Raw genomic sequence first — 25,630 nt, forward strand, 5'->3', positions numbered from 1 at the left:
CGGCCGAGGTCAGTGCCCCGCCGCGGTCGCGCGACCGAGGTCAGTGACCCCGCCGCGGTCACGCGACCGAGGTCAGTGACCTTACGGTAGTATGTATATAATATATATAATATATAATATAAAGTATAACATTATAAATATATAATAAATTATATGTATTATTTAATGTTATATATAATATAAATTGCACGCGGAAAAGAGGCAACAATAGGTGCAATAGATTCAACTTCAAACGCGCACTTCTCGGTCCAAATACCTTTTTTAATATAGGATTCTATGAATAAATAAAAACTAATTTATATGTGAGTTACGTACGTTTGCCGATTCGCATTTGATTCTTTCAGACGGACTCTCGCACAGATTGATCTTCGACGAATCGGTGCAGATCAAGCAGCTGGACGTGGTCGAGCAACACGGTATACTTCTGTTCCGCGCCGGCGACAAGGGCAAGGAGAGCAGCGTGTACGTTTTCCGATTGCGGGAGTTCGAGAGCGACGCGTCCGCCAGATGCGCCGAGCTGTTTAACAATCGCGAGAACAACGATCACGAGAGAGACGAGGATGACGACGACGAGGACGGCGAGGACGACGATGCCGATCGCAACGATGACGAATGCGACGGCGAGGACGACGCGGACGAGTGCGACGATTTTACGCGCGCTACCGCCAAGTTTCAACCGATGATGGCGCGTTCGCGTGCGCGTGTGCGCGTACGCGCGCCCGCCGTCAGAAGCCGGGCGCATATCAAGGAGAGAAAGCTTCGACGTACGCGAGGATGTAATCTGTACAGTATCACGAGACCCGGTGGTTCACACTTACGTATGGTAATGTATCATTTTTTCAAGTATCTCTTTTAGTTTTTTTTTTTTATGCTTTCGATGCGAACGACCACTGAATAGAATAAATCGAACAGACATCAGAGATAACACAGCCGGCAATTCTCGCGGATCATATATCTCCCTCGACATCTTTCCGCTCGCGGAACCGAGGAGCGGAAAGTTAGCGAGGCACTACTGTACATCAGTTATATTATAAATATGATTATTATTATAATATAATTAAATATATAATATATCATTTTAATTATGACTAACAAAACTAGAATTCCGTAAATGTACGTATAACAATTGTGATGCGCGAAACAGTGCGTAGTCGTCAATCGCCGACTGACGATCCTCCAGTGGAAGCACAACGCAGCCTGGACTATCTGGTGCTCGTCAGCCGACACCGACACCGTCGAGGGTTTCTTATTGCTGAAGGAGTTCACCGCGAGCGAGACGCCGACGTTGGTGACGATGATCGAGAGCGCCGATCCGGCGAACGAGTGGACGCTATGCTGCGGCGCTCGTAATCATTACGAGCTGATTTTCGCGTCCGGAACATCGCGAATAGTACACCTGGACGCGACGCCTAAAACGCATTTGGTCGCGGCGTTGGATCTTCGCGAGGACGAGGAACCGGAACTGTTACTCTGTTACAACAGTAGGTCGCGCACTGCTTTTTCTCTTAACGCTTGTTTGTTAATTATCTTTTCTTAATTTCGCTGAAAGAACTGACTAATATTGCTTCGTATGTTGGACACACACACGGGCCTTATTTAAAACACCTTTTTCTCTTAGACACGTGTCACTTTCAAAAACTGGCGGAAGACAGCACTGCATCGACCGAGTTCGACTTCAATTGGAATTCGATGCCGACAGTAGTAGGTGCGACAATCAGAAATCTCTTGTAGTAACAAAAGTGAAGCAAGTTATATATTCGTATACCGATCGCGCATTATAGTTCGAACATATTAAAGTTCGACGTTTTTCTTGAGAGAAATTTTGCTTGTTTGTTTGTGACAGCATGTGCCTTTCCATACGTGATCGCTTTCACTAACGACACGATGGAGATACGACTGATAATAAACGGCAATTTGGTCCACACGATCACCATGCCCAATCTGAGCTTGATCACATCGAAGAGAGACGTCTTTTTCGCGACCACGGCTCCGGAATTTTTCCCGGGAAAATGCGAGCGAATCCGTCTGGACTCGAAACCCTCCGAGGAAATGCCATGCAGTCCGCCACCTCTTGCGCAAACTTCGTCCTCCTCTCGATCGAGTTTTCAAAGTAACGTGTTCTCGGACTTTTTCGCCTTATGCACAAACGTCAAAACCATTCCTTTCCCCGATCGCTATGTCATACATTTGTCGCTAATCGTTTTGAGATATCGTCGTATTTTCAAGCAAGAATCTTCCTTTCGCAGACAGTCAGGGCGATTGGAAACCGATAAGAATTTATCGGATACCTCTGCAAACGCTCTCGAGAAACACAACGTCCAACTGTAGTCAAAGAAGATGCCCGAGTCCCGTGGAACCCGAAATCGTTTCTGCACCACCGACAGCCAGCGACAGAACGTTTCTCAGCGTCGAAACGCCTCGCGCGAGCAGATCCTGCAGCAGCAGTCCTACACCCACACCGACCACAAATATGCCGTCGCCATGTAGAAAATAGACGTGTAGGATATTAGTTTCTTTGGCGATCGCGCGAATTTCACTGTTTCAAATCATTAGCCCGTGATCTGGAGATCGTGATTGTGAGAACAAACAACCGACCGCACGTACCTGATTCACGTCCTCGTACATGAAAAAAAAAAATCGTGAAAATCTTCTGTCATTGTTATACACGCTGTTAGCGCGCGCTCGCGTGATATTGTGCACTTTGAATGCAAACGCGACGCGGCACAGATTACATATTTAACTAGACTTCAATGAGACATTAATGACTTAATTACGGACGCTTGTAGCGTAAATATTATTACGTTTCGATTAAAAAACTCAATATTTTCAATCGTTAATTTATTTTTAATTAATTTACGATATAAAGTGTGTGATATTTTCTGAAGTTCCAAGTTTCGTGAAGATTTCTCTTATCAAAAACTAAAAAACCTTATTTAAGGGATCGAACTGTGATTTTCCCTTCGCGTATAATCCGTAATTAAGGATTTAATGGCGTCAGAAAAAAACGACGTTGCAGACACTCTTTGCTTCTGGATTTTTTTAAATAATGTTGCATATTGTATGGTTCCTTATTGTTTTGAAATCAAAAAAAGAAAAAAACAAAAAAAGAAATGAAATTTACGCTACTATAATTGTGTAATATAATCAACGCAGAAAAATGAGATTCTGACGCGTGATCGGTCACATCGTGACTCAAATTTTAAACGCACCTATATATAAAAAAATATATATATATATATAATATGTATGTATGTGATACAGGCAATTTTTGAGATGCGTGTTGGTTTGCGCGCGATGAATCACACACATTTCTTCGAATACAAAGAGGGATGTATGCGAGGAATGTTGTCGGAAGCGATCGCATGTGCCGATCGATTTCCGAAGATCAAGATTGTTGGCTGCGCCGCGTATCTCCAGGAAGATTTACTTTTATTTAGAAAGTATACATTTCAAAAATGTGAATGATGAATACACGATGTATATGCGTCATGTATATATATATATATTATATATATATATAAAATATATATATAATATATATGTATAAAATGTACACGATAACAAAAATAAAATATATGTTACCGTTACATTTCCAACAAGAGGGTAAGTATTTTTTTCACTCCTTTGTTTCTTTCGTTTTTATTGCATTTTTCCTCCATTATCGATCGCGATCACAGTAAGTTGTTAGATAACAAGAGTGTTCCATAAATATATCCACTTGTTTTATATATATATATATCTTGTTTCGCACAAATGCACGTTGCGCTACTCTATTCTATCGGTGAATTGAATCACTACTTCTCTTAAAATAAGCTTCATGGAATAAGTTTCAACGCGTTGATTTGTCATTGTCGTATTCAGATTCCGATAACGATAAGAGATTTGCTCGGAAAGGTATATTCTTGTCAGATTTCTTGCAATCCACGATAAAAAATGTAAACTTATAAAAACAAAAATCAAGTCTTGTTGTATCGAACGATCTTTACTCAATTTGTCTGATTATACGTCGTAAGATTTGTTTTCACAGTTTTTATATAAGTTTGCGCTCGAGAAAAAGAATTTATAATCTCGATTTCCTTCCATGACAAATCTCGACCAAACTCGAGTATCGAATCGCGATACGAGTTTTGCCCTTGACACGCGTTTCACGTTGCAAATCTGTCAAATATATTTGCTTCTGATACCTGATACAAATTATAAAACATTACACGTCATTCTTCTCGAGATAGAGCAAGAAATTCTTTTATATAAAAAATAAAAAATCAATCGCCCGAATCAATTAACTCATTATTCTCGCAAGCTTGTGTTTAAATAATAAAATGAAGTTTTCTAACATAACAGTAAATTTGTTTGTACACGTAATATATATATAATACATATATCATACTTCTCTCAAGTCTTACGATTATTGAAAAACGATACGATACAATTTTCATCTTAAAGAGAGTTACGTTATCGTTTATCGTGAACGCGATAAACGACATTAGAGTTAATCGCGAACGTGTGGGACGCGTGTTATCACGCAAAACTTTCCATTTTCAAGCGATTGCTATTACGCGGAACGTATACACGTAACTCGACATTCCAACGCGGGAAGGCAACCAGTCGAACGCCATATCGGCGAACGCCGCGAGGAGCCTAGTCGAAGGCTCGTTGCGTTTGAAGCGACCGTCGGCGGTGTCGCCATCGCGCGCCGATGTACTGTATTATTCACGTCGACTTCGCGGCAGCACGGTCACCGTAAGTTAAAGAGAGAGAGAGAGAGAAAGAGAGGGACACGTTACGACAGAGTGAGCGAGACGAAGATGCAGGTATGAGGGCCACACACGGAAGGTTGTCTCGGAGAGAAAGAGAGAGAGAAAGAGAAAGAAAGAGAGCGAGGCGAGACGGGGGGAGAGAAAGAGAGAAGAGAAAAGAGAGACAGTCGAGCGCGAACTCGTGGTGTGTGGAGGTGCCACTGCCAGCGGAGACGGAGGTGGCCCCGTGTCTGTAGCTACCCGTGACCGCCCGTGGCTCGTGTTGTAACTCGTCGCTGTTGTAACGTGACGCGAAAGGTGCGTGCACGCGTCCCGGGTTTATTCGCCCGTTACCTCGTTGTCGAAAGCCCGCGGCCCGACACCGCGCGCGTCCACCGGGAGCAGCAGCGTGAGGTGCCCTCCCCCGCCGCCGCCGCCGCCACCGTCATCGTCGTCCTCGTCGTTGCCGTCGTCGTCGTCGTCGTCGTCGTCGTCGTCGCTCTCCTCTCTTTCCTCGTTTGCTCTCTGTTTCTCGTTTCTTTTCTCGCGCTCTCGCTCCTTCTCTCTCTCTCTCTCTCTATCCCGTGGCACGCGAGTGCGATCGGTGCAGCAGTGTGCTTAAGCCAGTGCGACGTGCGACGTTCTCACTCGCGGATCTCGCGCTACGGATTGCTCCGCGCTGTGCTCGCGCGATATGATAGGTGTCCCGACACGGTGCCGCGCGCACGTTATCATTGCGAAAAGACTGTCAGGAGTGCCTTAACTAACAAAAACTTCTCCGTAACCCGCCTCGGTTACGACACGACTATCGTTTACCGTTAATGTCACAGCGAGGACCTCGCGCGGGGAAAGTGAGAGAGGCGCCGCGGCGCCCCTCGCGACAATAAGGTAAGGATTATAATTTTTTGCGCCCGGTTTGTTTAACGACGTTGTAGCATGCAACAATCGGGGAATTCTGCTCTGAGAAAACGCGAAAGCAGTGCAACGGAGGTTATGTTTCCCGATGACCCCTCGACTCCGTTCTCGCGTCTCCTCGTCCGTTCCTCTCTTCCCCTTCTCTCAACCCTCTCCTGTGTCCTTCCCCTCCCCCAGCCTAGCCCTCCTAGCGCTCTCTTTCTCTTCGCGCGTCCTTCTCGCTCTCTTCCCTTCTCTCCTCTCTCTTTCTCCTCTCTCGCGTATGTACTTTGTTCTCTCTTCTCGCTCTCTCTTTCGCATTCTTTTTCACCGTAGACGTCACACAGCGGAGACGCGCGGTGTTATCCCCCCGCAAAAAATACAAATGTTTCGAGATTCGCGACCTGCGCGATCGCGATTCGCACACCTGGTGCGACGGATTTGTGTCCGCTGCACCGGACCGTGCACACATTCGATTACGTTCTTTTCTATTTCCCCACGACAGTTGGAGTCTATAGTTGGACGTACATGTGGAGGACGCGTACGTGTGTATATATCTAGTTTACACGTCTACGTACGTCTACGCGACAGTCGGTTTCGTAATCTCTCGATATGAGTTTCACACGAACTGTCAGCTGTCAGCCGCCATAGTGTTGTGCCACCTGTCTGAAAACTGAACGCGCGCGTGCGTGCTTGCTCTGTCTCTCTTTCTCTTAGCTCTTCTCTCTCTCTTATTTATTTATTTTTTTTTTTTTAGTTTTGTATTGATATATTTTGTTATGTGACATAACATTGTATTGTACACTATTTTACTTGGTGCACACTTTAGAGGATTTATCTCGTAGCGCTGAATAAATAATACTTTATCTCTCTCTCTCTCTCTCATTCTTTCTTCGTCTTTTTTCGCTCTTTTCTACATTGCACATACGTTTGCCTCCTCCGTTTTTTTTTCGCTCTTGAAACGTCAAACCGACTTCACCGAGTGAAGTTCTTCACGTTTGAAGCGTCTAGGTTAGAGCGTGGATTTTCTTTGAGAAAGGCCACGCGATCAGAAACAATTGGAGCGCGCTAGGCTGACGAGTAGAGAGAAGGCTTGTTGATATTTCGGCGCGCAAGCTTTCTGGCATGACAGCGCGACCGGCCTTGAGCCCCTCCTTCTTCCACGTGATCCCCGTTCCCTCCTCTCTTTCCTCTCTACTGTCTTCGTCTGTGTGATCCCCTACTATAGGCACTGCACGATACTACTGTGACGATACTCTATGGACCAGTGACGCTCAACACTGACCGGACACTGGTATTGGTCTCATTAAGATTTTCTCTCGAAACTCTTGCTTCTCTCTTTCTCATCTTTGCTTCAGAATCAAACTTCATCATCTTGATTTTACTCCGAAAAAGAAGATTAGCGCGTAAATCCGCGACAAATTTTGTTATCAAAGAAATCGCGCAACGCGCAACTTTAGGAACATCTAAAAACCTAATCGTTATGTAATCAGGTTTTATTTTCACGGAAGAGTATTTTTGAAGATGTGAGAGAGAGAAGAGAAAAATTTCTCAAGAAACATTAGACACTTTTCGTGTGTCTACGAACAATTGCTCGAAATTCATTTGTTTCTTGAAAGTTATTTGTTCAACAAAAATTAATTTCTTTAAGCGCGCAGTGGTCACAACACAGTCTGAGCAAAAGTTGAGTTTGAAGAAAAAGTTGTTAAATACACACACACACACACACACACAGTAGAAGAAAAATAAGATAAGTAATTTTAGGTGCCGAAAAATTACGGTCCTCGCCGTAAAATTGCGAAAAGTCACACGTTTCAGCGACTAAACTCGGACAACTTTGCGCGCTAATAGAAAATCGTGAGAAACTCAGCTTTTTGTTACTCTACGGAGTGTGATTTAACGTTGTTCCAAAGAGTCTGAAGGTGTTAAATTCGAAAGATTTCACGAAGAGAGAATTAAGCGGATATGAATCGTTAAGAAATGAATCCGAACGTTTCCGCTGGAAATCGCGATCGAAAGTCGCATCTCATGAATGATACATTCTCAAGGATCCGTAAGATTTACGGAGATTAAGGGGAAAAGCTCTTACCTCGACGAGGCATCACTGCTCTTTACAAACCGCGAGTCCCTTCGCTCCGTTCCCTTTCGTTCTCTCTTCACTCCCTCTTTTTCTCTCTATCTTCTTTTCTCTCTCTCTCTCTCTCTCTCTCTCTTTCTCTTTTTCTCTCCTTGGATCCCGAACCCAATCTCGTCTCATCTCGACGCGTCTTGTTCGGAGAGCGCGCTCAGGTCCTCCTCTTCTCCTTTCTCTCGCGGACGCGCGAAATCGCCGCCGAATCGCCGTCGAGCGGGCGTTTCTCAAGGTAAGAAAAGTAAGTGACCGAGAGCAAACCAGAAGAAATCGTGAACGTGTTAAAGCCGCTGCTTGGGAGCCTGGCCGGAGTTCGGCGGCGATTGAAGGAGCCATCGCGCGGAGAGAAGAGGAGATCGCGGGGAGAAGACGGGGAGAGGTAGGGCGAGAAAATCGCTTGTTTCGTTCTTGCTCGCTCGCTCGCTCGCTCGGTCGTCGCGGCGGCGGCGGCGGCGGCAGCGGCGGCGGAGAGAAAATGAAACGGGAACGAATGAACGGACGGGCGTTAGCCTGTAGCGGTATACGAACGTGCGCACGCCAGAGCGATCGCGACAATAGTATCGGGTACCATTTGCGGGTCGCGGCCGAGGCGACACGACGCTTCATAAACGCGCTGGATGTTTTCTCTCTTTCTCTCTCTCTTTCTCTCTCGTCTCGGATGTGCCGAGATCGAGCACTCCACCTTGATGACTCCACCTACATCATACGGTAGAATACTCCGTATGTCGTGCCTTGCCTTTCGCTTCGCTGTATACGGGGTGTCCCAGAATTGACCGAACGGTCAATCCAGAAAATTAAACGTGGTTTTACACTGGCGAGTTTCTTCTGCATCTGATTTTTTTTCCTTTGAGAAATCAAAATAGCACACAAGAGTCTCGCAGGTACTTATTTTAAAAATTACTGTACGTTTATGTAATCACGACTGTAACAAACACTCGTCTGTTTTCGCTTGTGAAAATGAATCATCCGCGGTCTGTCATCATAGTAATTGGTTGTTCTGTTTGTGTTTGTATTTTTATACGAGTTTAAAACCTGTGCGACATCTTCCGCTTATTTTTTTTTGTTTTTTTGTTTTTATTAATTGAGCAAAGTTTCGTATAAACTGATGTTAATCATCGCGCGGAATGTCACAACGCATGATTCCGTCCGCGTCGTCAGGTTTTTCTTTTACCTCCCGGTTCCTTCCCGATTGGACAGAGATTTGAGCGTGCAATTGTCTAAACTCTGAACTCTCACGTCCGTCGATTCAGCCCTTCAGTCGCGAGTTATCGCGTTTCGCCGCGGCAGGATGAGTCGCGCTAACGTCCTTCAGCAGGAAAAAGAACGCGCGTCTGATTAGATTAAACGCGCTCTACAACACACAACTTTTGCGCCTCTCTCGCGTTTTGCATCTGTACATGTTACATGCATATGCGCGCGCGGTCGCGAGATTTGCGCGCCTCGCGAAACCACCACCACCACCACCATCACGAGGCCAGTGCGAGTGAAACGGCGAAAGTTCGCTCATTGCACCCTCGTTTATGTGACCGCCGTTTTTTTCCCTACCGCTAGAATAATACGAAAGGTCACGGAACGCTTAGAAGAACTTTCTCTGCGTTTGTGTGGTTGGTCGTGTTAGACTCGCGTGCCAAGTAAAACTATATTTATCGCGCCGATACGCCGTGCGTTCTCTCCTTTTCCAAACTACGATTCGCACGGAGGAATCGATTCGATCCGCTTATCCATTTAGGTGGAATAGAAATATTTCACAACGACAGATGCGAAATTTCACGATGTTCAGGTAACTTCCGACGTCTCGCGCGTCGTTCCTCTCTCGACTGAGAGAATTCCCTTTCTCCGTCGTTCATTTCGAAATTTGTATCGAAAAATTTCAATTTTTCTTGTCAAAAAAAAAAAAAAAACGAAAACGTATTAGAGACAATAAGATTTGGTGAAGTTTTACAGAGTACAATTACGACGTTTTTACAAGTGCGGAAAAAATGCGCAAGAGCTCAAGAATTCTTCGCTTTATTTCGCGCATTTTCTCAACGAAACTTGAGAATTTTTTTTCTCGTCCGATTTTCTTAAAATAAATCAACGTCGAAAGTGAAGAGCAAATCTTTTATCAGGAAAAAAACTAAATTGCTTCGAGACAAAATTAGTTGCGGCAGCGATTTGTTTCAAAACAATTCTTTCTACGCCTCATCAAACGCGGAAAATGACGTAAGCTCTTAAACGTCGATTTATTGGTGTTGGTGATCATTACGATCGTCTACCAGTACAGGTCTTACAATATAATACGTACACGTATTACGTTTTCCTGAGCAAAACTAAATAGCAATTACGCAGTAAACCGTCTATACGAAGCCTGCGTGAGCTTACATAAGAGAACAACATCAGTCGCGCTAACAGCTGACGTAAAAGACAAAAAAAAAGAAATCGGAGATACCTCTCGCACTTACGTCCTCGCGCGACGAAAAATCACCTGCTTTACTAATAAGTCAGCTCTCGGGAAATCACTGTCGTGCAACATTGTCTTCGTGTCGGTGCGAATGTACGTTCGAACAGCGCCGAGATTGACGCTTCAATAATTCATAAATCCGCGAACACGTCTGTCAGTTAATCCGAGTTTTTGCCAAGGTGACGTACATAGTCGGCTTCTCTATGCTCCCGGACATCCCTCGAGAGAGTTCAGTGGCGTGTGTGAGCAAAAGTTTACGGTGGTGACGGCAAAACGGCAGCGACGGCGACAACGGGTCTATACGCGTTCGCGACCGTGTCTCTCTCTTTCTCTCTCTCTCGGGTAATCGCTACTCCAGATTGCGCAAGCACCTTTGGCGCGATCTTATCGTGTCGGTTGCAGCTCGTACACCGCACATGCATGTATGTAAGTGCACGCATTTATGCGCCTGTCACGTATGTGCGCGCTCATGTCCCCATGGGCTGGTGTGCAAGCGCGCCGCCGGACACACACACACACGTATAAAATATTACAATCTTTACGCTCGATGTATGTGTGTGTGTGTGTGTGTGTGAACAAAAAAGAACAGCGTGAATATGTGAAGGGCAGAATGAGAGAAGAGAAACGAAGTATGTGCTGGAAACTCCTTGAAACAACGCGGATAGGCCTAGCGCAACTTATGAATATTGATGAACCTTACCCGAGACACACACCGGCCTGACCGCGCCTCGATCGCTCGTTTCCATTCGAGAACGATCATCTTCCTCTTCAATCCACTCACCGGTTCATTGCTTTTCGGCGAACAACCGCGGCCGTCGTCCCGCCTCATTCCACTTGTTTCTCGTCGCGATAAAAAGTGTTAGGTCTATTCTTTTTATTACTTGTTATTTCATCCCACATTAGACCGTATGTTTCGCATGTTGCGTATTGGAAGAGAGAATCCATGTGTTTTCGCGTGTATCTAAAATTTATTCGAAAAAAATTAACTACTGCGTTCTCAGCGGAACAAGTAGCAATCGATTGATGGCTCTTTTTAGACAAATCAACGTCGCGACAAAGCGACAACTCAGCGTTCTGCCGAACGTTGGCCAATTATTTTACATCGATGTCATAATTCAACATTCGTGCAAAAAAGAGATCAGAAGCTTGATCTCTTTTCTTGAATTCTTTGAGGGAGACGTCGGATGAGACTTTCAGACGGTTAAACGCTCAAGCTTATGTCTCTCTCTCTCTGTCACATGAGTACTTCTCCATGCATTTTCCTGTAATGTGCGCGGTCAGCCTCGCGGTTTCACGGTTTTAATGAATTTACGCTTCGGCGCGACGTAACGCGACCGACCTTATTCTCTCGCACGATATCTCCTCAAGAGAGGAAGTAATATTAGACGAATGACGCGACACAATCCGCCGTATCGGCGTTCATAAAGCGTGTGCTCTTCCCACGCGTGCTCATAGTTCGCGTGGAAAATGCTTTGAGCCAAGGCTCTCGCCCGGAATCACCTTTGCGTTGTAACGCAACGTCTGCTGAACACGCTCCTCTCCCCCGTGTGTTCTCCGAGGCTCGACCGTTTGCAAAACGCTCGCGGAAAAAAAAAGAAAATGATGCGATGTCGAATTTTTTTTTTTAATCTCGTGTCCGAGATGCGAAAAAATGATTTTGGAAAATTTTCCGTACACAAATGCGAATCTCAAAAAGACAGAAAAGTGTTGCGACTCACTTCCCGATAATTGTCCAAGCAAGTTTTCTCGCAAATCGCTCGTACATGACGTTTCCTTCAAGAATGTGGATTTTCCTTCAACATTTCCCTCGAGTGCTTGATTGCTGCGAGCGAGCAGTGTGTGTGTGTGTGTGTGTGCGCGCGAAACGCTTCGTTCTTCACTATCTTTTTGATTATTATTTATCTATTTCGCGCAATGTTATTAATAAGTTGGGAAACAATTTGTTGTCATTATCGACACGCCAAAATGAGACAACGAATATGATAATATTACGTTGTCAATATAATATTATCACAACAATGTCACGACCGTCTAAACGCGGCTTCGGATATCAGTGTTTTCACGCTTCGAGAACGGCCTTAACGTTATTAGTCATATCCAGATAGAAAAAAATTACTTACTTTGAAACGCCTAGTGAACGTATACATGTAATGAATTGATAGATAAATATGTCCAACAGCACTCTAATTTTTTCTTCGAAAATAGAACAGCCGATTTATTTCTCTCGAAGACCGTTTTTTTTCGTTTCGTAATTTTTCATCAATCTTTTTTTTCTCTCTCTTTCCCACACAAGACAGGAGTAAAATAAATGATTTCTCACGTATCCGCAATTATGAGATTACGCGATCATTTAAATTCCTATCGTGGCGTTTAGCGAAGGGCGTTTAAAAGTCAATACTGACAGGAGAATTATATTCGAGCAGAAATATTTATATACATACTAGCAAATAGTTTTTTGCTGGCCATATAACAACTAATTTTTTGCCAGTCTCCCTATTTTTCCGTGTAGCCATTTTGAGCGACACTATTTTTAAAGTTATGTTCATCATCGTCTCGGCACGCTGTTTAATAAAGCTGTACATCATCGCGCCGCGAAAAAATGTCCGAAAATAGATTTGAATTTTAATTGCTTGTTTTTTTTTTTTTTTGCATGTACGACAAAAATCTACACATCCGTAATCTGTAAGAGAAGCGCAGTACAACCTGGATTTTTCTTCAAATAGAAGTGTGAGAGTTAACAGTTTTGCGTGTGAGAAAAAGCGGTGGCAATTATCGGAAATGTAAAATTGCAATCGTCAATCGTTCGAGTAAAACTAAGGTACATAAGGTGCCAATCACCGCGTATGTTTTATTCTATGAAAAGGAAACGCGTGCTGTGTGCGCAAGCGGCGGTAGCCGCGTGATTGTGAACCGGTTTTCGATGCCACTCAAAAATGCTCCTCTCCGCGGTCGATAATAATTTTAATCGACACCCAGGCCAGACCGTCCGGCTGGGCGCGGGGCTTGACTGACTGGCTGTCCTTCTCGCGTGTACACACGCTCTCACGCTTGTGCGTGCATTCGCGAGAAAGACGTCGAAGATATGCGCTTGTGGCCGACCGGGGGCCCCCGCTTGACAAGGCACACTCTGGCCCGGGTGAAAGGAAAACGCGCCTACTACCTTCGGAGACAGAAGTAGAAGAATTCCGCGAGCGAAGGCCTCTCTCGTTGATGTGCGCGAACAGAAGTTTGATTACACGCGGTGATTTTACGAAATATCGACCCGAGCAACACAAAAAATCGAGATGCCACTCGCAGCACTTAAACAGAAAAAAATGTTTTATTTTCTCTCGTTCTTAATTACATCAACTAATGTAACCATTAAAGTCTCTGTCTTGAAGTGGAGATTTTAGAGAATCGAATTTAAGTTTGATTTACGGATTCCTAGCGCCAGCTCAATTTTGATGCGCTTCGTCGTTGTTCGTCCGTTTTTCCTGATTATTTTCTAAGTGTGCGAAAGAACGAATATACTTTTAATGCAATATATTTCTTACACGTTGCTTCGCAACTTACGGAGTTATAAAATGTTTGCAGAGGATACGGGACAACACCGGTGTAATCCGTGCTCTATCGCGATCGGCGTCGACTATCGCGTTAAAATACTCCGAGAAATAGAACAAGCAGGAACAAGCCGCCGCACACACGTTGGAGACGGAGGAAAACCACTCTGGTTCGAGATACCGTTTTATTTCGTATGCAACGCACCGTGTGCTGAACTCGCACGATCAGCACTACTATTTCGCGCAATCGCACCATTAAAACGAGATCATCCTCTTAATTAAACGATGCTATCGAGGAAAATGTTGTTAAGGAGAGAAAAAATGCTCTTGAAAAAAGAAAAAAAAATTACAACAGAAAATCTACTCGTAATCGAACTTAATCCAACGGTACAAATGAGGGAAAAACACTGTGTGTTAGAAACGTCGCGATAACACGCGGTACATAATATATATTTGCGATAGCAATGACATATACGATTGACGCCCATTTTCATGTGTTGAGAATCATTGAAGAGCAACACCAAAGCTTGAAATATTGCAATACAGCGTAACATTGTGCGCTGTTGTTGTATTGTTTCGTTTCGTTGAATGCTCAGAGATTTGCAAGATTTAAATGTATCTTATCGAACAAACTTGTGTGGGGCGAGAAAGATCTGTGCAGAATTGCAACTTCTTTCTTTCTCACGTTACGTAATTTTAGTCTCTGTGTTACATGTCATTGTGTTTTTTTAAATTCTATTTTATTAAGTTTAAAACATTTTTTTTACAACACAAAATTCCATTGAATTTCTTCAGATTCAATGGAAAGAACAATATTTTTTTCTTGCAAAACAATATATATATATATATATTAAAAGTATGTACATATATTAATTGCAACAAAAACATCAGACGCGTTCAATGACTTCAGCCGCTGAAGTCGCTCGATAGTCCAAAAGGTCTAAGGCGCGCGAGGAGGCAATCACGATTCCGGCATGTCAGCTCGTTGCACGCGAACGTTACACTTGGCCGGCGTGTTTCCTCATCGGGAACGAGGAGGTCTAACGTAACAGACACACACACACATACATACATACACATGATATATAGTATATATATATATGTATACGTCGACATGCGGAGCGTCGCGTCTTTCACGGTCATTTCGCGGTGCTGCCGATCGGGGACTCTGTTCGCGACCCGCTTAAAATAGAGCCGCCGTATACCTCGGTAGGTCGTCGATCCCTCTTCCGCGTCACCTGCCATACCGCTGCGCCTGCTGCAACTCGTGTCAAGACACCAGGAGCCGACGACGACGACGAGGCCGCGCGCGCGTGCATCGGGCGCAACCACTGTCGCTCCGAGTTCGCCCGTCGATGTCAAGAAACGGCACCGATCGAACGGTCATTGACTAAAGGCTTCGACGGTAAATAACCTTACGCCCGTTACTATATAGACGCGCGTCTCTATATCGCGTCTCATATATATATATATGTATGTATACATATATACATACGAGATGATACTCGCGAGCCAAGAGTTTTTTTTGACAAGCGGCTTCGACGATATTACGCGAGAGACACATGAATGAGATTTATCAAATTTTGTTTACGGTACTCCGACCGGCTATTTAAAAAAAAGTTACATTTAATCGCCAGAACTGACACGACGACTTTTCCGGCTGCAAAGGCCGTATCTCTTTGTGCGCCAATTAGCGATATCTCGCGCGAGTCACGATTGATTCGCAGCGATTATAATTTATTAATTACCGCGCGATTGCGATTAGTATTTTACCATTTTGGAAATAAAACAAAAAAAAGATCGTTCACTTTTCGAAATTTGTATTTTTGTTCAAAATGTGATGTGTTCTTTGATACTACGACACTCTCTCTTTCTCTCTTTCTCCGAGCCAGTGTCGTTTTGATAAAGCCCGATCGTGTATCGCGGCGCGGAGGTCGGCGCTTTGTTCGCGGGTCTGCTACGTCAGACAAAACGGATATCGTACGGTCGAGTAAAACGAGGAGATCCCACGGCCAACTTGCACATTTTATAATGAGCTTGCTGCTGATTCGTTGCAAAAAGAAAAAAAAAACAAAAGAGGTGCAACGCAGGGCAAAAATATCGGCATGTAAAAAGCGCGCGTCTAGGAACTTAACAAATTTCTCCGTAACTACATATACGGTTTATCAGGTTATCACTCTCCTCCGCGCGTGATTCACTTTTATCTCCTTCCCGATCTCTCTTTGTTGTGATGCGTAAATTCAGGAAAGATAAAGAAGCAAAAATTGAGCAACTTATAAAATTTAATTCGTACAACGCGTAATAAGAAACAAAAAAAAAAATTTACCCAATCTAAAATTTACATTTAAAGTTGTAACTTTGAGAATTTTATAATGTATGCGTAATATATTTGTATAATCGTACGTAATACATTATAAAACACACTTTTGGAACGGAGTATACAACGAGCGTTCGCGTTAACACACGCGGCGATTGTCGCGTGATGATAGTGCGTATCGCTTACGTTACGTTTCACAGTTTGGCGAACGGTGACATATTTGTGTTTTACCTATTATTCCGGAACAACGGTAACAAACTATCGTACGGCAACATAAAGAGCACAAAAGGCAGCAAGGCGGGTTCTCCTGCGGCCTACCTGTCGAAGCAGCGGCGGCGGTGGTGGACCAGAGAGCGCGTTTTCTCGGTTCTCTCTCTCTCTTTCTCTTTCTCTCTCTTGGCAAGCCGCCGCTTCCTCCTATCGTCCTTACGCAATGTCACTGACCCGAGTCCGTATCTCGATGCACAAGAATAAGGAGGAGCAGGAGGCGGAGAGATAGAAGGAGAGGAAAAGAGCAGAAGAGAGGGACAGAAAGGAGGCACGAGAGATTCCATCGTCGTAGTCATCGTTTGTCGTCACCCACGGCTAGGCTGCCGCGCCGACGACGACGCCGGAGACGCCGACAGTTGTGAGAGATCGGCGGCAGTACATAGTAGTGAGACGGCAAGAGGGTTGGGAGAAAAAAAAAGAAGCGCAATAGCGTTGCGCCGGTGCAACGATAGCGCGGGGCTCTCTACGCCGCTTGGTCCGGCTCGTCCCCCGGTCCGGCTCTCCTCCTCGACACGGCGCGACGCAACGCGACCGCGATGCTCCCGGAGTAGGGAGAGAAGACCTTGAGCCTCGTCACGTGACCCCAAAGGTGCATAGGAGCCGGGTAGGGCGGCTCATGGAGGGCCTTGAACTTACCGCCGACGTCGTCCGAGGCGGCGTCGTAACTATCGCGCGCGCACGCTTGCGTTCCCAAGTGGAAAAAAAAGGACTGGCGAAGAGAAAGAAGAAGAAGAGAAGAAGAGAGAGAGAGAGAGAGAGAGAGAGAGAAAGAGGTGGGAGGAAGGGAGGAAAGAAGAGGGAGAGGGTGAAAGACACAACGTGATGCGACGTGTCGCGACAATGCTATTCGTCGTAGCATATGTGATGCCTGACAATCTTTCTCAGTCTCTTCTTCTTTTTTTTTTTTCTTTTTGGTTTTCTCCGATTCACTTCGTGGTCAAAATTAAAAAGTAAAAAAAAAAAAAGAAAAGAGAGAGAAGAAGAATGTACTCTCGCTTTATGTATATGCGTGCTCTCACGTGTACGCTCGTTTCCGAAAACGTAGAGCAGCTCTTTACAGCACCGGTATGCGACTTGTACTCATCGCCCGCAAGGACTACCTGACGTCGTCTTCTGCTGCCGGCAACGCCGGCGAACAGAAAATACAAATGTTCAGGATTGACTTCTGGTATACCGCCCCAAGCGAATTACACGCAATTGCTATATATAAGTGTCTTATTGGACACACGTATACTCATATCTAAGATCTAGGATTGTTTAGTAGTTTTCACACACAATTATAGATATTTTTACCGTTTGAATATTCGCGAATTCGCGCGCGACGTAAAACATTGCCACACTATTTCTATTCGGGTGAGAAAATTTAAATCGTCGAATATATTTAGCGAGTCGAATAAGTTCAAGCGAGCAAAAGTGTAACGTTATTGAGAGAATCTAATAAATCATCATTGCTTTGAACGCGCGCTACCTTGAATCTACCAGTTCGTTACAGCGAGAAGTTGTTGATCGGTCGCAACTCGCGCGGGAATGTTGTCAGCTCTCAAGATGGAAGTTTTGACACTCGATACGCTCATAGTCTCTAACTAGGGAGAGGTGAAGAAGATCATCCCGCTTAATCGAGCGTGATAATGTACTCTATTTTTTTTTATCCGAGATGCATACACGAAAAAAAAAAGATTTGCTGGACAAGCGAGAAATTTATAGTTACTGGTCAGCGAGAAAAAATTTGCGCCAAGTCTGTTGAGATTTTTTTGATTAGCCAACAAAATTCGTTCGTTGATGAAATAAAATATCAGTAGACAAAGTTTTCTCTTGCTGGTCATATATAATAGCAAAACGCGCTTTGTTTTCTTCGTGCGCGAGTTACCTATCGAACTCTCTCTCTCTCTCTCTAGTTTAAGAGTATTTTAAATTTAATGAAATAATAAGATAATAAAAAATTCAATAAGCGCTAATTGAGAATATATCGAGCGATCCTCCTTAATCTAATAAAATGTTATTAAAGCGTTTGCGTCGGAGAGGTCTCTTACACACCGGTCTTTCTTCGATATGCTTGACCGCCGCTCTGAACTCGCGGCTTCGTTCGTCTCTCGTCGTCCCGCTTGTAGCTAACGTTACACTCTACTCTCTTCGGCGCGGAACTATATCTCGACTATCTCGGATAGGTTTCGTTCGGGGTGCTTCGCGATTAATATAAACTATCATAGTTGGAGCAAAAGTGCACGATGATCTGAGATTGTCGCTGTTGGTGATGAAACAAGCCGCTTGTCTGTCCGCGCTCTCTCGGGGTGCATTGTGATTCATGTGTGATCCTAAGGAACATCCCGATATCCTTTTCATCCTTTCGTTCCGCAAGATGAGAAGAGTTTTCTTTCCGAACCGGTTTCTTTTATAATGAAATATATTTTTCTATTGCGGGAAAAAAAAAACTGTTTTGATTCATCAAGTTCTGGTTATTAATAGTCTGGCAGAGAACGGAATATATTCTTTGCGTAATAAAGGAATTGCGAAACTGGGAAAACTATTTTTTTTTCGAGGATATATACGCGTATTATGAGGCGAGGTGTACGATCGTTAATGTATTACACGCGCGCGCGCGCGCGCTCATGTGTGTAACCTTCTCTCTATTAACACGCGCGCGCACGCACACGTGAGAGTCGCGTAAATTATTTTAATTACCGAGCTAGCGCGCTTCAGAGAGCGTGTGACCTAGATGAACGATTTGCAACGTGTAAAACCCGCGCTTGGTTTTTTAATAAAGAATCCAAGATATAAATAGTGCGATAGAACTTTAATAATGCGCGTAAATTAATTGTCGAGAAGAATTATGGTGACTCACAACAACGCGTACGTGATCAAGTCTGGTTTTTTTTTTCTTTTTTTTTTTTCTTTCAACGCGCTCTTCCCGAGTGATGCGCGCATCATCGTCTGTCGCGCGAAACTACGTATTCGCGGGCGTGCGAGTGAACGCGCGTGCTTTTCCGCGCGAAGGTCGTTTGGCGGTTCCGCGGGACCGGAAGTAGACCGGCCTTGTGACTCGGCCATCGGCGTAACCTTGTGGAAGAGAGAAAGAGAGAGAGAGAGAGAGAGAGAGATTCAGCACTCGTGAAATTGCGTCTAATCACGCGACTAAATTTTCGGCGAACAGTCCGTGTGCCAAGCTCGTTAATACACTCGGTCGCTCTCTGAAACTAAAACGTTTGCCAAGTCTTCCGTGTTTTCGCAAAACCGCATCATTGCACAAATTGTGCAAAGCTACATACTTCCCAGCAAAAAAAATCATTTCTCACGTACTACTTCCACTATTTTTTTTTTTTTTTGACTTTTTCTTAACTTCTGTTATTGACTAATAATTCCGAGATTTCTCTTCGCTTGTTCCACATCGGTCTTACTCGCGATATTCCGCAATCGTATGAACACACTGGCATATAGTCGCCCTGTATTTGTTATTTCAGCGAGAATTAATCCTCATCGTGCTCAACGTGGTAGTAGTTTCCGGTAACTCGCGGAAGCGGCAGAAATCGGAGAGTTCGCCGTAAGGATGCTGTGCGGTTTCGCAGAGCTCGAAAGGCTGCGAGTCAAATCACGAGCTTGTGACAGCGTGCCCAGCTGAGAATGTCGGATCAGAACGGGCCCAATGAGGGCCCCCCAGGACCAGGACCCGGCTCGGATTCGGGCTGGTGGCAAAGCACGCAGACCTGGAAATCGTCGGCGACCGCCACGTCGTCGACCTCGTCGATCTCCACTTCAATAGCGGGTTCCGCCTGCGTCTCCGTCTCCTGCGTCGCGTCCAGCTCATCTACGACGAGCTCGTCCACGTCGACCAACTCGTCCGCGACCTGTTGCCTCTCGTCGTGCATCGGTGTTTCCTGCACGATGAGCCCGAGCCGCTCGACGGAATCGGGCAAGAACGTATCCGTCACTACTATTAACGTGCCCAATCAAGAGATGCACGATGGTAAGCACCTCGACCTCGCTGATGCAATACCTTCAACGTGGCTGTTGATATGCGGAGCGTTTTTTACTTAAAAAAAAAAAAAAACTTTTACAGGTAAAGGGATGTGTAAATATCTTGGACGACAGAATGGCGTAACAGTGTCAGTGGTGTCGACTTCCTCCCTGCTGGCTTCCCCCCTGGGAGGCGCGAACGCAGTGCCGACGGGCGGAATCTGTACAAATACGGGAGCAGCGCATAATATCGGAATCAGCGGTATCCTTGCCGCGAACGCGGCTGACGTCGACGACGCGGAGGACAGCGACGGCGAGATCAGCAAGATTGACTTCCGAGGTGTTAATCTGCGCTCGAAGAAGAAACGCGATGTATCGAACAGCCAGAATGGCGACAAGATCGGTGACGGGGACGCGAATGGCGACGGCGGCGCGTGCTGCGACGATAATTCGCAGCATCAGCCCGAGAGACCTATGTCGTGGGAGGGAGAACTGTCGGATCAAGAAATGTCTTCCAATACAATTACCAATCAGGTAAAACTCGTTCGATTGCATCGGAATTGACGATGAGATTTATCTTATTTGTCTGAAAGAAGTTGAAACAACTTCACATATTTTAAACGCATTTCAATTGAAATTATCGACTTCAGGATCAAAACGAGGAAACGTCTATGGAGGGGGTTCAGGTATGCAGCGCGAGTCCTGGACCTATGGAGCAGAAGTTTCCAATTAAATCAGAGCCGGATTTTCGATCCAGCTCGGGTTTCACGATAGGATCGTTTCACGATACCGGCCTGCCCATGACACACAATCAACAGCTGCAGCAACAGCAGCAGCAGCAACGCGGTATCGAAAATCTTGAACAGACTCAACAGAGCGACCTGCCGCTTCTCGGCGGATACAACAATTCAACGCCCAATCACAGTCCTGTTCTCAATCCGCGACATCATTTAACTAAGCACAGTCATACTAGATCCCAGGTGAGCTAATGTACATTTTCAGCTTATTAACACGTGGACACGTTATCACTTTGATTTTCGAATTCTCTCTCTTTCTCTCGCAGGTACCGTCGCCAGACTCCGCTATTCATTCCGCATACAGCGTCTTTAGTTCGCCAACGCAGAGTCCTCACGCGGCGCGACACTCAGCCCTAGGAGCGGGCAGTCCGATACTTTCCTCGTCGTTATCCTTGTCCCGGCATAGCTTCAATAACTCAACCTCCTCCCTGTCGCTATCGTTGTCGCATTCACTTTCGAGAAACAACTCCGACGCTTCCAGCAGCTGCTACAGCTACGGCTCACTCAGTCCGCCCACGCATTCACCCGTTCAACAGCCAAGACATCCGCATTCGCATTCGCAGCATCACCAGCATCAGGTGACACAAAGTAGTCCGCTGCATCTGCCAGCTTCGTCCGCCGTTGCCGCGCATCATTATTCATCTTCTTCCGTGCCAGGCTCGGAACTGTCTCCGGACGGTCATCCCGTCACGGAGGATCAGGAAGACTGCAGAATACCCTCGGCATCGTCAGGTATTTCTACTAGGCAGCAATTAATCAACAGTCCCTGTCCGATTTGTGGCGACAAAATAAGCGGCTTCCATTATGGAATCTTCTCGTGCGAGTCATGTAAAGGATTTTTCAAGCGCACCGTCCAGAATCGTAAGAACTATGTGTGCCTTAGAGGCGCAGGCTGTCTGGTCACCGTAGCTACAAGAAAGAAGTGCCCGGCCTGCCGCTTCGACAAGTGCCTCAATATGGGTATGAAGCTCGAGGCGATCAGAGAGGATCGTACCAGAGGCGGTAGAAGCACTTATCAGTGTACGTACACTTTACCGGCGAATCTTGTTGGTTCTGCTGGTGGTATGGCTAACGAAAAGCTGACGGTAGCGGGTAACTGCAGCCCGGCGCCAACCGGAAGCGAACACCATTACTCCGCTAGATATCACTCGAATCATTCGCACAAGATGCAAGTGGTGCCTCAACTCTTGCAAGATATCATGGATGTGGAACATCTCTGGCATTACAACGACAACGAACGAATAAGCGGCAGTCGCGGATTACCCGGGAATACGAGGAACACCGTTACTGGTCATGAAAACATGTCACTCGGCGGATCTGGCAGTGCTTCGGCGTCCAGCGGTATCGAGACTGGGGGTATTGGGGCCGGAAATAACGGAAGCGGGGTGAAATGTTCGTCAAATGATTCCATCAACGCCGATAGCAACAACATACAGGGAGAATCGGTTAGCCCCGTCGTCTCGTCTTCCACAGGGGCCGATCAACGTTCCACAAATGGCAATACTAACAATAATAATGGCAATTCTCAAGGTGCCAGTAATTCCAACGGCAATCCAACGCAACATCCGGATTTTCTGTCTAATCTGTGCAACATTGCGGATCATCGACTGTACAAAATTGTTAAATGGTGCAAGAGTTTGCCCTTATTTAAGAATATCTCGATCGATGATCAAACCTGCTTGTTAATCAACTCCTGGTGCGAGCTATTACTTTTCTCATGTTGCTTTCGCAGCATGAGCACTCCCGGTGAAATAAGAGTGTCTCTTGGCAAGTCGATTACTCTGGAACAAGCGAAGCAGCTTGGTTTGGCGACTTGCATCGAGAGGATGCTCGCTTTTACCAATAATCTGCGAAGGCTGCGAGTAGACCAGTATGAATATGTTGCGATGAAGGTGCGTTTCTTTACAAATAAAAATAAGATCGAACTAATAATTTTGTTTCTAGCCATATATTAAAATTCTTATGTTTCTTTTTTTATGTTCTTTGTGGGGAAATGAAAAAAAATAGGTGATCGTGCTGCTAACGTCCGATACGAGCGAACTAAAGGAGCCGGAAAAAGTCAGAGCTTCTCAAGAGAAAGCCCTTCAAGCGCTGCAGCAATACACAATCGCAAGGTATCCGGAGATGCCTGCCAAATTCGGTGAACTATTATTAAGAATTCCAGATCTGCAAAGAACATGTCAAGCAGGAAAAGAATTGCTCAGTGCGAAACGCGCCGAGGGAGAAGGCAGCTCGTTCAACCTTTTAATGGAATTGTTAAGAGGAGATCACTGAAATTAATCAACATAGTGAAAACATGCCGTAAGTTAATTGATTACTAATTGCAAGTAAATTTAATTAGTTATAAAAGAAAGAAAATTGTTTTAAAGAGAGCCATAATTTTAATACGATATAGTCAAAATTATACTGTGACAATAATTAAAAAAAAAAAAACTGCAATTCAACTTTTTTTTTTTTTTTTTTTTCAGATTCCACGCTTATAGGGTCCATAAGCTTAGGGAATCGGATATTAATAGATAACCGCAGAGTAAGAAAACGAAAAAAACGGCAGATGTGTAAGTTCCATAGCAACATTAGTACTCGGTGAGGGGACTGCATTCTTCGTAATTGGGATGCATTAAATTAAATAAAGAAAAGAACTTTTGTATATTTCACACCGGAATGCTTCCATACAGGGTGATGCGTGTTTGCATTCCTTGTTTTGAAACAAACGAATTTCAAAGCGGCCTACGGTAGTTGCATACCTGTAGATGCTAATGAGACTGAAAGTATAAATTGCAACGGAGATGCATGCAGAACTTTACTTTTACACCGATAAGCGTATATGATAAGCGTTGTACAGATATATACGGAGATGGCATCAAAAAAAAAAAAAAAAAAAAATGCTAAATTCTATATAAACGGATGTAATCTATTTCGAGCGCGATTTTTATTGTAGCGAACGCGAATCTATAGAGGCAGAGTTGACTTTTATAATTAACAATTATAATGAAACAACCAGCAGTATTGCGTATCGTTCTGCGCTTACTTAAGAACAGAGCATAGCCATGCCTTATATATTCCGGTTATGAAAGTGTACTTAAACCTTAACACATCCACACAGTCGACCAATTATCTACTTATAGAGCAGGTGTAATCATAGAATAATAATAAGTAATATATAGAATTACGCTATATTATTCATGAAATATTTGCTTCTTATCGATCACACAAATTATATTTTATATTTTCTTTATGTGTTTTGACAACTTGCCAACAGCGGAAACGGAAACTTTTTAGTTGGCATAAATAATAAAAAATTTGTATGAGGTCGAGATACATATACATATATATTAGAGCTGATGATATCCGGAATATCCCTTCGGGCATAATACAAGACATGCGGGTATTTAAATAATACGAGATAACGGTTTGCGTCGTCTCCGAATAATCGAGTATTACCTATATAAGAGATACAGAGATCGAGTACCTGGGTTATCCGGTACAAATCATCAGTTCTTATGTATGTACGTATACATACATGTACGTATATATACATCTACACTTGCTATCTTTTTTGTAAATATGTTTTTTTTTTTAATAAACAATTGGCTAATGTTGCTTTTCCGTTTTATTTATAAGAAAGAGAGATTTTATGTTTTATTAAAGTATTATTAATAAATTAAAATTAAGTACAATACACACATCATATTATATGTTAAAATATACATGTTAATATTTATATTTATGTATACATATATATACACACATATATATGTATATATGTATACATAAATACACGTACATATATACATATGTATACATATACATGCATGATTGTAATATACTTTTTTTTTTTAAAGAAGTAGATTACGATTCTTCAATATATTGGCAGCAAACTTGTGGAAGAAAAGGATTTTTATTATTTGTTATAAAAAAAGACACGTGAAGTTACTATAAAATTATAAAAATTTGTATTTTACGTTAATATACTCAAATTACAAATTTTATTATTTAGACTAAATTTTGCTAAGCCTATATTTGCAGTGTAATATCGTAAATGTTAAATAATTTTTTATTAAGCATGAAACGCAAAAGATTGTCTATACTGAAAATCGCGAAGAGAAGGAAAGTGAATGAGATAGAGAGAGATAGAGAGAAAGAGAGCGTACAGGTGTAATCTAAAAAATAAGATACAAAAAATCCTTAATATAAAAGAAACACATTTATAAACGTTGCTTGAAAGATATAGCTTACGTGCGGGACGAACCAATTGATCTCTGTCGTCGGTACTTTAACATGAGACTGTCTTACATTAGCACACTGTCCTCTTTACAGTTAGTCTTTTTTTTTTTTTTTACTTGTCGACAATACTTTGTGTAAAAACAAAACGTATAAAGGGCATCCCTCAAGACACTTAAAAATATTTTAATTTGCAATACTTAAATACAAAGACAATTTGTAAGAACCGTCTTCCCACAGTTGTATTTTAATAGGATGTAACTTATCACACCCTCTTGCGCACACATATCATTCGCATAACTGCTGACGGAAATTTTCTTTTTTTCTTTATTGTAAA

The 25,630-nt window shown here is 43.8% G+C and overlaps 2 protein-coding genes across 13 annotated transcripts in view; both read left to right on the forward strand.

Moving 5' to 3' along the window:
- The window catches only part of LOC109855273 (GTPase-activating Rap/Ran-GAP domain-like protein 3), a 25,671-nt gene extending 23,034 nt beyond the window's left edge, over positions 1-2,637 (forward strand). For all 8 annotated transcript variants that reach the window (XM_020429343.1, XM_020429336.1, XM_020429337.1 and 5 more), the window contains 5 exons: positions 345-823; positions 1,145-1,481; positions 1,619-1,705; positions 1,844-2,110; positions 2,247-2,637. In XM_020429343.1, coding sequence (XP_020284932.1) covers positions 345-823; positions 1,145-1,481; positions 1,619-1,705; positions 1,844-2,110; positions 2,247-2,494 — 1,418 coding nt within the window. In that variant the 3' untranslated portion in view covers positions 2,495-2,637. The remainder of the gene's footprint in view (positions 1-344; positions 824-1,144; positions 1,482-1,618; positions 1,706-1,843; positions 2,111-2,246) is intronic.
- Positions 2,638-4,687: 2,050 nt separating this feature from the next.
- On the forward strand, positions 4,688-23,956 carry LOC109855278 (nuclear hormone receptor FTZ-F1 beta). Of its 5 annotated transcripts, none has more exons than XM_020429360.1 (7): positions 4,688-5,054; positions 19,783-20,285; positions 20,379-20,809; positions 20,926-21,255; positions 21,339-22,964; positions 23,080-23,373; positions 23,541-23,956. In XM_020429360.1, the coding sequence occupies exons 2-6, from the start codon at positions 19,943-19,945 to the stop codon at positions 23,344-23,346; spliced, it is 2,997 nt and encodes a 998-aa protein (XP_020284949.1). In that variant the 5' UTR covers positions 4,688-5,054; positions 19,783-19,942; the 3' UTR covers positions 23,347-23,373; positions 23,541-23,956. The 5 variants fall into 5 exon arrangements, with proteins under 5 accessions (XP_020284949.1, XP_020284945.1, XP_020284950.1 ...); XM_020429356.1 differs by lacking the exon at positions 4,688-5,054 and adding an exon at positions 5,246-5,624; XM_020429361.1 differs by lacking the exon at positions 4,688-5,054 and adding an exon at positions 7,836-8,140.
- Positions 23,957-25,630: the final 1,674 nt, after the last annotated feature.

Source organism: Pseudomyrmex gracilis, unplaced genomic scaffold (assembly GCF_002006095.1).
Source record: "Pseudomyrmex gracilis isolate BER0280 unplaced genomic scaffold, ASM200609v1 scaffold_86, whole genome shotgun sequence".
Lineage (NCBI taxonomy): Eukaryota > Metazoa > Arthropoda > Insecta > Hymenoptera > Formicidae > Pseudomyrmex > Pseudomyrmex gracilis.

Coding starts and splice junctions, on each gene's coding strand:
- LOC109855278 (XM_020429360.1), top strand. CDS start 19,943: ATGTCGGATCAGAACGGGCCCAATGAGGGCCCCCCAGGACCAGGACCC. Junction 20,286..20,378: donor CAATCAAGAGATGCACGATG/GTAAGCACCTCG, acceptor AAACTTTTACAG/GTAAAGGGATGTGTAAATAT. Junction 21,256..21,338: donor ACAGTCATACTAGATCCCAG/GTGAGCTAATGT, acceptor TTTCTCTCGCAG/GTACCGTCGCCAGACTCCGC.